The sequence below is a fragment of the Erinaceus europaeus genome, chromosome 4, assembly GCF_950295315.1.
Source record: "Erinaceus europaeus chromosome 4, mEriEur2.1, whole genome shotgun sequence".
NCBI classification, from domain to species: domain Eukaryota; kingdom Metazoa; phylum Chordata; class Mammalia; order Eulipotyphla; family Erinaceidae; genus Erinaceus; species Erinaceus europaeus.
This window is the reverse complement of record NC_080165.1, coordinates 72,706,376-72,720,510: the sequence shown is the minus strand read 5'-3', so window position 1 is coordinate 72,720,510 and position 14,135 is coordinate 72,706,376. Positions and strand designations below refer to the sequence as shown.

Below are 14,135 nucleotides of genomic sequence, written 5' to 3'. Positions count from 1 at the left end.
GGTGGTGAGCATCCCTATCAGTGGTCACTGGAAGAGTCATATGTCAACCAACTAAAAAGTTACAGCATAAAAAGTGGGGAACCCCCCCCCCCCAAGAAGCTGGTGTCCTGAGCTCTTCACTCTCCAGGATTTTTCTCCTAGATATTGGGGCCATCGCTACCACAGCCAACACTGCTCACTGTTTATGACTTTCTCGATTTAAATGGAAACTTGACAGACAGAACCGCTTTCCTTCTCCCAAGCTTCGTGGTAGCCTGGGTGTCTCTGGTTCACCATAGAGGCACCACTTCGGAGTTGTATGCCCTCCCCAGCTTCCACCCCCGGGCTGGGAATGGATCCAGTTACTTGTGGCCTTGCTGTCTGATGCTGGGAGGGAAAGTCACAGCCCTTTAGCTGGAGGGAGCGGTGGGAGAGACGGCTGGTCCTCACGCTGCAGGCTGAGTAGTCGTGTCCCGTGTGTCTACACACTGAACTGCCCGTCACCTGCTTGGCTGAACTGAGCACCTCTGCTCGCCCGGAGCGCCTGCTCTGCTCCGACACAGGCTGGTACCTGAAGGGCCAGGCAGGGCCCGGCTGTCACCGCTCACACTCGACACAGAAGGATGGGGGGACCTGGCATGGCTGCGTAAATACCGAAGGGAGCACAGACCTGCAGCTCTAATCCTCCCCCTCGCCCCCGTGGGCTGGAGGCAGATTTTAACCTTCTGGACAGCGCCGAAAGCTCCAGGGGAAACCAAACAAACTCGCACCTCCACAAGACAGAGGGGACTTTTGGAGGCTTGTCATCTCTGGCGGGGAGGGGGGCAGCCTGTCTGGGCGTGGGGAGTGGAGGAAGGGGGGAGCCCGGGGCTGGGTCTGCGCGCACAGGCGCGCGCCCCTGAGCGCACCGCACTCCTCCGCCCCAAGCCCCGGGGGCGCCAGGGAAGGCTCTAGCGGTGGCCGCGGAAATAAGAGGCAGCCCGCCAGCCCTCTCAAAGTGACGCCCCGGACAGGTCTTGACTTCGACTTCCGAGAGGAGGCTGCTACAAATTGGGACTCTGCCTCCTCCGCACAACGCCCTCCCCCCTCACCCCCACAGCCGCTTCCCGCCCCGAAGCCCCGGGCGGTTCGCGGGCTGCCGGCTACCACGCCCCCGGCCCGGAGGTCGCGAGCCGGCGGGCGCCCCGTCGGCCCAGGCTTCCTCCTCGAAACCCTCCGGCGCGCATGAGGCCGCTGCCCCCGCCGCAGGCGCTGGCGCCCCCTTCGCGGTGCCCGTGGTGATGCCATGCCCCGCCACCACGCGGGAGGAGAGGAGGGCGGCGCCGCCGGGCTCTGGGTGAGGAGCGGCGCGGCGGCGGCGGCGGCGGGCGGGGGGCGCCCGGGCAGCGGCATGAAGGATGTGGAGTCGGGCCGGGGCAGGGTGCTGCTGAACTCGGCGGCCGCCAGGGGCGACGGCCTGCTGCTGCTGGGCACCCGCGCGGCCGTGCTGGGCGGCGGCGGCGGCGGCAGAGGCGGCGGCGGCGGCGGCCTGAGGGAGAACCGCCGGGGCAAGCAGGGGGCCCGGATGAGCCTGCTGGGGAAACCGCTCTCGTACACCAGTAGCCAGAGCTGCCGGCGCAACGTCAAGTATCGGCGGGTGCAGAACTATCTGTACAACGTGCTGGAGAGACCCCGCGGCTGGGCGTTCATCTACCACGCGTTCGTGTGAGTACTCGCGCCCCCCACCCCCTTTCCCCGCCACGCCCGCTGTTGGGGATCATTGTGCCCGAGTCCCTGAGTTCACGCTCCGCGTCTACACCCCGGTGCCCCCTTGTGCGCGGGCGGGCACACGCGCGGGCACACACACACGGACAGACACAAACACGCGCACACTCGCATGCACACGTGGTGGATTTATTTCTGTGCACGTGTTGAAGGTCCCCCCCCCCCTACAGCCCAACACTTCCTTCAGCTCCGCCTTGCGCACCTTTCCAGAGGGAGCACTTGGCCCAAGCACACCCACTGAGCTGCCCCGTAGTTTCAGACTCTGCGTGGGATCTGGGCTGTGAGGGTAATTGGAAGCAATTAGGTCTCGAGATTGGTAAACTGCTACCAAATGGGACGTCCGGGAGCTGGGAAAAGCACAGGGAAGAAACCCTGTGACCCCTGAGAGGCATCTGAGTTGCTGGGGAGGTTTGGAGTGAAGGCACTGTAGGGAAAATGAGCAAATGAAGATTGGGTCTTCAGTCCTGGGGGGTGGAGAAGCCGGGGAAGCCGTTACTTGGTGGAGAAGGCAGCTAGGTTGAAAGAGAGCCCGGAAACACGCCTCACCACCACCCCAGCCACCAGCAACGGAAAATCTGTCAGTGCATGTAGTCCTTCCTGCCACAAAGGTGGCCAAGGTCTTTAAGAGGCGAGCAGGGCAGGCAAGGTGATGCTTGAGCGCAGCCACTGGGGCCAGTGGGGAGCCCAGGGCTTGGGAGCGCGGGCTAAAGTGAGAGTGCAGACTCGCAAATGGGCCGCCTGGGGCAGTGATCAGGCTGTGGGTTAAGTAGGTATGTGTGGCTGGGAGTCAAAGTGCGCGCGCGCGCGTGTGCGTGTGCGTGTGTGTGTGTGTGTGTGTAGTACGCCTTTGCCATCCAGCAGAAGATGCTGAATGAGAAAATGATTGGAAGCAAATGTTTATTTTCCCCTTAGGCATTTAAAACCTCTCAGTGGCTTTAAAGTTTACTACTGCTTACCCCACCCCCCAAGTCCATTCATTTAGTCTTCTCTTAAAAATCAGGTTTATCTGGACATTTTAACACGGCACCCTAATTCTTGCTTCTTTTTCTGTTCTCCTTTTAGTTTGTCCCTTTTGCTTTTTAGTTAAAATTGAAAGGTAAATATGTCGGTCTCAGGAGGGAAAAGTTGCAATCACCAACTGATAACCCCCTTGAGTCCTAGTAAATAGGTTTTGAACACATGCACCAGGTTGCTTTTTGTAATGAGACATTTCTTAGAAGCAGTTCTCACCTGGGATGATCAACACCAGAAACAGCTTTTGAAATAAAATGGAAAGGGGCTGTTTTTGTAAATTGGTGAACGTGGAATTTAACCACATCAGTCAGGAAATTGATGGAGTCTACAATCTGTGGGGCTCTGGTGTCTGGAAAGTTTTACAGTACCAGATTGATGTGAACATGTAACATTAGGTAGAGTATTCTAGCCAACTTTCCATCTTAAAATGTACACAAGGAATATGTTTTTTTGCACCATTATTATATATAAAAATCTAAGTTTCACTATTCACTTATGTAAGATTTACATTAACATAGAAGATGCGGTTCCTATAACAAATGACAGGCAGGGAGAAATGACACTTTATTATATATTCAACTCCTCTGACTTGATATATAAATAACAGTATTACCAAATAAACCTGTAGATTATTTTGGTCTATTTGTCTCTGTTAAAACATTTAGTAGTAATGATATGTGCTCAGTTTGGCAACAAAATATAAATTATATGAATAGTAATCTTTTAACCATAGCTTTGTATTTACAATATGATTCCATTTCTATATTTGGTAAATTATGCTTTATATATTCAAAGAGGGTGCAAGACAACTTTAGTTGGTGTCCATACATTTGTGTCTTCTAAAGGTCTATGCAATGAAAATGGTTTCTAGCAGCTTTTTGTAGCCTTACAGGATTTTGAAGTTTTGACAAGTGTTTTCCAGAGTTTCTAGCTTGAATAACCTTCCAGAATTTATTGGTCTACTAGTGCCTTATTTGATAGATACAAAATAAATTATGTACTTGTCAATATAATGTATAAGGTGAAGTTTTTATTATACTGTTCTAGACTTAGCAGTTAGGAGGAGTGCTTGATCCATAATAATACAAGAGAGATTGGATAGTCTCATTGGAAGGAATCAGCACAACTTGAGATGACCCTGGGGGCCAGGCCTTCTTCATTTGCTGCTAAGGACTTGAAATTAGCTTTAGGATACCTAGACCTTATGTGTTCAGTTAATAAAGGAAAGATAATATGATGGGCCTGCCAATATCCTTAATGATAAAGGAAGGTAAAAGAAAATAATTTCCAGGAAATCGGGCAGTAGCGCAGCAGGTTAAACGCAGGTGGCGCAAAGCACAAGGATGGTGAAGGATCCCAGTTCAAGCCCCTGGCTTCCCACCTGCAGGGAAGTTGCTTCACAGGCAGTGAAGCAGGTCTGCAGGTGTCTATCTTTCTCTTCCCCTCTCTGTCTCTCCTTCCTCTTTCCATTTCTCTCTGTCCTATCCAACAATGACATCAACAACAACAAGAACAATAAAATAGTAAGGGCAACAAAAGGAAATAAATAAATATTTTTTTAAAACAAAGAAAATAATTTCCAGATCAGTGTAACCAACTAACTAAGTCCCTGCCAGTCTGGGAATCTCCAAATCTTCCTTTAGTAAATGTTTTTGTAGCAAATTAAGGTTCTTGCCAAGAACAAGTGCACTGTGATTAATGAGGTATGATGGGGATGAATTTACTTGGTTGACTAATATTATCTCGGTCAGAAAGCAAGAGAAGTATGTTTAAAGTTATGTTTTGGTTAAAGAAAATTTTTTGTTAGATTTTCAAAATGTATTGTCAATATAATGGTGCATATATGTGTATGTATATATATATAGAGAGAGATAGATATTTAAAATTTTCTTTATCTATTTATTGGATAGAGACAGACAGAAATCGAGAAGGAAGGAGCTGATAGGGAGAGATACAGAGAGACACCTACAGCCTTGCTTCACCACTTGTAAAGCTTTCCCCCTGCAGGTGGGGACCAAGGGCTTGAGCCCATATCCTTGCTCACTGTAACATATGTGCTCAACCAGGTGGCCGTCAGCTGGCCCCGATGTGCATATATTTTAACCTGCTGATGATATGGTTGGCAAGACCACAAGAGGTTCTAGTTTAGATGCTTTCATTCAATCTTTATCAATTAGTGACAATTAGGAGTGTCTGTGCCTTTACTGTCTTACAGGAATTACCTGACAGTTATGTTTTCTATACTCAGATTTTCTTTAGTTTACTAAATGAGCTATTCAAATATGAAGTGTCATATTGCTGTGAATTGTTTGCCCATTTGTAATGTGTAATTCTTCCTCTTTATAGAAGAAAGTTTAGAAAAATAATGCTGGTAATAGAAGAACACATGAGGGAGCTCCATGAATAAATTTGCCACTGGTCCGGCAAACACGGCTAATAGAAGTAGCATAAGAAGCAATGTGGCAGATACTTATATATAGAACTTATATATATATATATATATATATATATATATATATGAGATTATATAAGTTATATTATAACTTAGATAAGTTATATTATGTATATATATATATATATACACATAATATAACTTATCCCTTCAACTAGTATATCTTTAATTGATATAATGTTATGAGTCAGAGTTTGTAAATATTTTAAACTAAATGAGCTAGGAATGTGAAGGTTGTCCTTGACCCCTTCATTTTTTTAAACTCTTGTTTCTATTGGTCCTTAAAGTGACCATTATATTCTACATTTGTCTTGTAAATATTTTAAAAGTTTATTCTCTTTTTTCCTTCACTACCACCACAGTTTCTTTCTGTTTTACAGCATCTCTCCATTGAATTATTTGCTATAATAACCTGCTCACTCATTCTGTTTCTGTGTTCAGTCTTCCAGCTTTAGTATTTTGTTTTTCCTTTTAAAATGCTAATCTCATCATTTCTTGCTTGAGATCTTTCCATGACACTTTGCTACTTAGCCTTCCATTCATCTGTACAGCCACCTGCAAACACTTGAATGTCTATTGTGTGCTGTCTTCCAAATTAATTGGTTAATATTCTCCACTTCCTGAGGAAAAGATCCTGGAATGGGTTGACTACACACTTGTGAACTAGTGTTTCAAATGCTATCAGTGCAATTATAGAAGTAAATACAAAGTTGCATGGGAAATAAAGAGAATTGAAATGAAAATAGATAGGTCAGCATTAGCTTGAAAGAGGAAGTAACGCATGAGTTTTAAAATTATTTTATCTATTGATTTATTAGATAGAGACAGATAAATTGAGAGGGAAGGGGGAGATAGAGAGGGAGAGAGAGCCATAAGATACCTACAAACCTGTATCACCACTCATGAAGCTTCCATGCTGCAGATGGAGACCAGGGGCCTGCAGATGGGGACCAGGGGATTGAACCTGAGTCCTTGTGCATAGAAACATCTGTACTCACCCAGGTGCACTATCTCTTGGCCCCAAGAATGAGTTAAATGTTGACAGACTAGTAGTTAATTTTCAGGTGGTAAAGCAAGGGAGAATGAACAATTATTTCTGGAGTAAACTACCGAATTGTGAATTAGCACAATGAATGGTTCTAGTTACTGGAGGATGAGGATAGTCACACATAAAGAAGGTGTTTGCCATGGAATCTAATCTTTGTTTTTTAGGTAGTAGAGCTTATTGATGATAATCATAGTAACAAAGCAATTAAATACAAAACGTGGAAAGACTTGCTTTTGATTTACTGGGTAATGGGTTAAAAGGTACAAAATGGAATCTGTATGGCTCATAAAGAAATTATAGCAGTGGTACAACTTTTCCTTTAATTATTGTATTTTTTATTTCTAAAAAATTATTTGTGATTAATGGTGGCTTGCACTATTTTAAGATTAGAGGGTATAGAGTCAGATTTTACCCACCACCAAAGTTCTGTGCCACCACCCTCTCAATGCTACCATAGTTCTTAAAAAGTCTTAGAGTCTATTTACTTCTATTTTTGTTTGTTTGTATTTTTTTTTAGCTCAAGTTAATGTGTTTTAGTTCTAGGTTCCACATATGCATTTATGAGTGAAGCCATCTGTAATTGTCTTTCATCTCTACTTATTTTGCTAAGCATGATCATTTTCAGTTCCATCTACTTTGGAATATACAAATGCAAATGTTTTTTTTTTTTCCTCCAGAGATATCACTGGGGCTCGGTGCCTGCACTACTCCTGGAAGCCATTTTTTCCCTTTTGTTTCCCTTCTTTATCATTGTTGTAGTTATTATTACTGTTGTTATTACTATCCTTGTTGTTGGCTAGGACAGAGAGAAATTGAGGGAGGAGGGAAAGATAAAGAGGGACAGAGAAAGACAGACACCTGCAGACCTGCTTCACCACTTGTGAAGCTACCCCCCTATAGGTGGGAGATCCAGGGGCTCGAACTGGGATCCTTGAGCAGGTCCTTGCACTTTGTGCCATGTGTACTTAACTCACTGCACTACTGCCTGGCTCCCCCTTTCTTTTATACATAAGGTAATTTTTAAAAAATATTTATTTATTTATTTCCTTTTTTGCCCTTGTTGTTTTATTGTTGTTGTTATTGATGTCGTTGTTGTTGGATAGGACAGGGAGAAATAGAGGAGGGAAAGACAGAGAGGGAGAGAAAGATAAACACCTGCTTCACTGCCTGTGAAGTGACTCCCCTCCAGGACGGGAGCTGGAGGCTCGAACCAGGATCCTTAAGCCAGTCCTTGCGCTTTATGCCACGTGCGCTTGACCCACTGTGCTACCGCCCAACTCCCTACATAAAGGAATTCTATTGATAACTGAATCATGTGTCATGGATTGCTCCTGAAAGGAGAGAGATTACCACCTTAGGAACTTAGACTTTAACTGTGGGAGTAGAAGGAGGAGTTTAAATAGAAAAAATTACTCATTACTTTCTTCTCCTCCTACCCCTTTCTCTCTTGTTTCATTTTTCTTTCTTCTGCTGAATATTGAACCAAGGTCTTGTACATACTAAGCACACATTCTAATGCTATAGTACATCCCTGTGCTAATTAAATGTTAAGGAGGTAGAACTGGGAAATCATTATTTTTTTTTACCAATTAATTGTATGATATCAGAAGGTTGATTTTGATTCTAGTGATTAGGGAATGGGAATATTAATTTATGTATGCTGTGAAGGATGAGTAACACACTTTTAGGGCAACGTGATCAATTCAGATTAGAACTTCTTGAGTTTCATGTGTTTATAAAGTATTTGGTGGAAGAGATTGTGGTAAGAACATAAAGCACACAGCTATGTCATTTGTGACTGAGATAAGCAACCAGAATAATTTATGACACATAGAACTCAATAAAATATTTTTAAATGAATGAATACATTCATAAATCTTGAACTTAATTATATGTCTGCATTACATATTTAGATTTGGAGCCCTGGCTGTGTTGTCTTAGCAATAGTTACATCAGTGAGTAGAACCAGTGATATAGCTGAGCAATGAAAAGTGAGATGAGGATATTGTGGAGGACAGAGTGTGGGCAACTCTAGCATCATGTTGTGAATGAAAGAGTAAGAATCCGCATAAAAGTCTGGAAAGACACGACAAATTTACCAAAAGCCTAAAAGAAAAAAAATAGATTAATTTTATTTTATTTATGTATTGTATAGAGACAGCCAGAAATTGAGAGGGAAAGGGGAGTTAGGAAGGGAGAGAGACAGAGAGACACTTGCAACACTACTTCACCGCTTGCAAAGCTTTTTTCCAGCAGGTGGGGACTGAAGCTTGAACCTGGGTCCTTGTGTATTGTTAACATGTGCGGTTCAACTAGGTGCACTACCACCCTGCCCTGAGATCTTACTCTTATAAAAAACAAACAAAGGGAAGATATATATGAATTAATGCTGCAAAGGAGATGAGAAAAGGTTCAATTCCAGTTAAAAGGTAAACAGTGATGGCCTTTTCTACAGCTGTTTCAGCAGAGTCAAAAGTGTTATAAATGTAAGGGTGAGTAAGAGTTGGGAAAGTGAAGGCAGCAATGTAAGCTCAACAACAAATTTCTTAGTATAGTTCATATGAGCCTTCATGACCTGGCTTTCTGCTTCCAACTTTCTTCCCTCATACTTTATTGAGATGCAGCCTTACCAAACTGCCTTATTGTGTGTCTTACTGCTGAGTTTCTGCTAATATCGATATTTCAGACACTATCCATTCTGTGCTACTACTGTTTCTTCAAAACACAAATCAAGGACCACTTCCTTGTGGATACAGACTATCTTGATCTATCAGGTTGATGTAAGAGTTCCTTGTCTTGCATTCCATGACACCATGGAAATATCATTGTAATAGCACCTCACCTGCTTCATTATGTTATTATTGTGAGCTGTTTGGTCTGTGTCTCCCCCAAGAGGGTGAACTTCCTTTGCAAGAAAAAGAAAAAAAAAACACCCTCAATTTTATGAGTCTAGCAAGGTGCTATGTATATAACAGAACCTCAATAAATGTTCAACTATGAGTAAGTACCTAGCTTTCCTTGAAAGTTTTTCATAGGAGAGTTTTGAGGGATAGAAAGCTGAAGGAACAATGAAATATTTTTTGGGGGGCAAGTCTCTTTATTTTTTATATTACAGAATTACATGTCGACAGGGGTTTGAATCCACACCATTCCTACCACCAGAGTTCTGAATCTTCACTCTCCCCACTACAATACACCACACACAGTTCCCCTAAAGATGTAGACATGGGCCAACCATGTTCTCTACAACTATCTGTCCACATTTATACATAGTTGCCCCTTCTTTTTATGATTCAATCCTATCTTTCCCTCTAAACCACTCATGACATCATAACTACCTCCTTATGTCCCTTTTCCTTCTCTCTCTGGGTGCTGATGGAGCTGGAGTTCAGAGCCCTCTTATCTTCATCCTATCACTTCTCCCCCACTGTAGGTATGGATCAAGGTTGGTTATGGGGAGCAGAAGGTAGGAAGAACAATGAAATCTTTTTGATTTTCTTTTAAGTGAGATACTGATACTTTAGTTGGAGAAGAAAGTTATGGGATTAGAAGGAGACCATTAGGAGACCACTGCTTCATCCAAAAATTCCAGCTAGTTAGCTTTTGTTACTTGGGGTAAGTTTTTTAGCCTTTGGTTCTCCAATTTCTTCTTCTTCTTTTGCCTCTAGGATTATTGCTGGGGCTCTGTGCCTGCACCACTAATCTACTTCTGGAGGCTATTTTTTGCCCTTCTGTTGCCCTGGTTGTTTTAGTTATTATTATTGTTGTTGTCATTGATGTCATCAATGTTGGGTAGGATAGAGAGAAATGGAGAGAGGAGGGGAAGACAGAAAGGGGGAGAGAAAGATAGACACCTACAGACCTGCTTCACCGCCTGTGAAGCGACTCCCCTGCTGGTGGGGAGCTGGGGCCTCAAACTGGGATCCTTACGCTGGTCCTTGCACTTAGCACCACATACGCTTAACCTGCTGTGCTACCACCCAATCCCCCAATTTCTTCTTTCTGAGATAACCACAGTAAATCTGTAATCTAGCCAACATAGTTCAGTATACTGTAGATAGTCTAAAACTCTATATGAAGGAGAGGGATATTTGTTATAAGAAGTAATAAGATTTTCTAAAATATTTATTTTCCACTCTTACCTCTGGGATGTTAGACCACCTTACTTTAAAAAAATATATTATTAGTGATTTAATAGTGATAAAAAATATTGTGGGATAAGAGGGGTACAAATCTATATAGTTCCCACCACCAGAGTTCTATATCCCATCCCCTCCATTGGAAGCTTTCCTATTCTTTATTCCTCTGGGAGTATGGACCAAAGATCTTCATGGGGAGTAGAACATGGAAGGTTTGGCTTTTGTAATTGCTTCTCCTCTGATATGGGCATTGACAGGTTGATCCATACCCCTAGCCTGTTTCTATCTTTCCCTAGTGGGGTAGGGCTCTGGGAAGGTGGGGTTCCAGGATAACTGGTGAGGTTGTTTGCCCAGGGATGTCAGATTGGCGTCATGGTATCATCTGCAACTTGGTGGCTGAAAAGCATTAAGGTATAGAGCAGAACAATTTGTGTAATAATGAGGAACCTAAAGATAAAAGTATGTCTGACAGGGTTAGGCTTAGAGTGATTGATGGAAGTGAAATAAGAAGTAGGTGAGGAGGGTATCTAGGTCTGAATATTTGATTAAGTACTATATTGTATCCTTTTTAAGACTTTCAACTTGTTTGCTGTACTTATTGAGTCACTGTAGACTATTGTACACTTTTACTTTAAGGTATATATTTTCCCCTGTCTTATGGATACATGTGCACATGTGCTGTGTCTCATATGCCTTGGTCTATAACTAGCTACTGTAATTTTGTTAGGACGTGTGCCACCTGAAATGGAACTTTGAAGTCCTATGATCTAGGAAAGGGTAAAGCCACCATCTAATAGATCACTTTAGCTTTACTCCTAACTCTTGGCAATGTTAATATGCCATATAATAGCTAAAAGTAATTTTTTGAAAGGGTTAAGTAGAACACTTCTCTCTTCTGCTTTATTGGAGGAAGCTGTTTATTTCATGTCTTCACCCAATTTCTTAAAAGCAGAGGGTATTATGTTTTCTGTTAAATCTGTAGCACTCAGAACAGTGTCTGTCACAGAAAGATGTTGCAGACATGCATATTGATTTACTTATTGTTACCCCAAATCCCCAGTATATACTAATCACTGATTCACTGGCGGGAAATGGTAATTTGCTCCTTGAGTCAGATCACAATAAGATTGGATGGATGACTTTATTATTTACATCTAAATTCTACATATAAAAACCAATACTTGCATTAAAAATTTTTTTTTTAATTTATAAAAAAGGAAACATTGACAAAACCATAGTATAAGAGGGGTACAGCTTCGCACAGTTCCTACCACCAGACCTCCGTATCCCATCCCTTCCCCTGATAGCTTTCCTGTTTTTTTTAAAAGAAACTTTATTATTTTTTTCCCTTTTGTTGCCCTTGTTGTTTATCATCGTTATTATTGTTGTTATTATTGATGTTGTAGTTGGATAGGACAGAGAGAAATGGAGAGAGGAGGGGAAGACAGAGAGGAGGAGAGAGAGACAGACACCTGCAGATCTGCTTCACCGCCTGTGAAGTGACTCCCCTGCAGGTGGGGAGCCGGGGGCTGGAATCGGGATCCTTATGCGGGTCCTTGCACCTTTTGCACTACCTGCACTTAACCCACTGTGCTACCGCCCGACACCCAGCTTTCCTATTATTTATCCCTCTGGGAGTATGGACCCAAGATTATTGTGGGATGCAGAAGTTTGAAGGTCTGGCTTCTGTAATTGCTTCCCCACTGAACACGGGTACTGACAGGTCGATCCATACTCCCAGCCTGTCTCTCTCTTTCCCTAGTGGGAAAGTTGCTCCTAGCTCCTTTAAATGTAAGGAAGCCTTATACATATTAGATCACTTTATATCCTGCTGATATAGTATCATAAAATTCCCCATATACTTGAAATCGATTTGTGTTAAGAAATTTAAACAATACTATAGTAATTGAAGATTATATGTATTTTCATTAGATATGTTAAAAGATGTTAAGGGTTAAATTTTAATATGGGGAATGTTGTAACCTATAAGAAAGAAGGAATATTTCAAAATATAATGAAGTCTTGATATAAGAAACACTATAAAGAAAGAAGATAGCCAGCAGCCTTTTGACAATTGCTTGCAAAGAAGTGGTGCCAGTTTTAATTTTTAATTGCAAATGGCTATTTTGGCAGATGAAAATGCCAGCAGAGCATGTTTTATCTGAGCTCAGTGGTGTGAAACTACTTGAAGTCCAATTGTTGAACAGGTACTGTTTATAGTTATCTTTAATGACTTGTAGATGTTTCGTTTTAATTTCCTTTTTCTTTAGTCATTTACAGGTATACTCTTTGAAGTTTTATTGGTTGTGACCTGGAATAAAAATTGGTCACACAGTTGCATCTTTTCATAATTATTGAAGTTATTTGATGGGTCTCAGCACTTTAAGTGATCGTTTTGATTCTTGTTACCACTTACCTAAAGAAAAGAGTTTTCTAAAAGTTACCGAAGTCACCTGTTTCTTTTTTTGTAAATTTATAGATATATTTACTTTTATTAATGTCAAGATAATAGTTTTCTAATGTATCAGCTTTCACAGGTAGATTCTTTCCTTCATCTCCTCTTCCTCCTCTTTCTTTTCTTCCTCTTCCTCCTCCTCCTCCTCCTCTCTCCAGGTCCTGCTGGAATTAGAGTTCAGAGCCCTCTGGTCATCTTCCTCTTACATTTACCCCTCTGGATTATAGATCAAAATTCTTTATAGGGTGCAGAAGGTGGAAGGTCTTGGTTCTGTAATTGCTTCTCCACTGGATATGGGTGTTGGCAGGTTGATCCATACTTCCAGCCTGTTTCTATCTTTTCCTAGTGGCTGAAGTCAACTATTTCTAAACTTAAAAATACTTTGAAGTTTTCTCATTATATATACATGTATGTATTCCATACACATACTTACTTTATGCACAAAATATACTTATAAATACTTATCACTTACTTGAAAATTTGGTATTTATAATATTTACACTAACCTTATTTATTTGTTTATTTTTATTTTTTAATTTTTATTTATTAAATTTTTACCAGAGCTCCATTCATTTCTGGGTTGTGGTGGTGTTGGGCATTCAACCTGAGACTTTGGGGCCTCAGATTCATGAGAGTCTCTTGGCATAACCACTATGCTATCTCCCCCACCCTATTTATTTAGTTTTTAATAACCTTATTTTTGATCCTGTACAAGTAATACCTTTGAATAAGACGTAGTTTAGGAACAAAAATAAAACCTTGTACTCCCATTAATGTAGATATTGTACATAATTCAAAGATATCAGCATGTAAGTACATATCAAGATATCAACTTTTTGCAAACTCATAGTGGTCATTATTTCCATTTATAATATTGTGAATTCTAGAATCTCTCCAGTCAGTGGCACAGTGATCTTTTATAATTATATTATGGATTTTCTTTTTTTAAACGTCATTTTAGTTTAATATTTAATTAAGAGTTTAGTGGTTATGAATCCCAATTTACTAAATGCGGTGGTTTGAAAAAGGAAATTATGTAGACCTTGAAAGATAATTTGATTATATTTGTATTCAGTTATCAACTTTACCTTTGCTGATTTGATGGCCAACAGCTTGCTGCTTTCAATATAATTAACTTAGTCTATAAAGCAGGAATAGTAATATATTATTGTGTTACAATATTGTGTGTTTGTGTGTGTGTGTGTGTGTAAAATAACATTTAGTATGGTGATAGTGAAATTGGAGAGAAAAAAGTAATGTGGTAGGGATTCTCTTGCTATATCT

At 41.6% G+C, this 14,135-nt stretch overlaps 1 protein-coding gene across 2 annotated transcripts in view; it reads left to right on the top strand.

The window, feature by feature from the left end:
- Positions 1-947: 947 nt before the first annotated feature.
- The window catches only part of KCNQ5 (potassium voltage-gated channel subfamily Q member 5), a 615,123-nt gene continuing 601,935 nt past the window's right edge, over positions 948-14,135 (top strand). For both annotated transcript variants that reach the window (XM_016191137.2, XM_007529720.3), the window contains exon 1: positions 948-1,683. In XM_016191137.2, the coding sequence (XP_016046623.2) occupies positions 1,265-1,683 (419 nt within the window). In that variant the 5' untranslated portion in view covers positions 948-1,264. The remainder of the gene's footprint in view (positions 1,684-14,135) is intronic.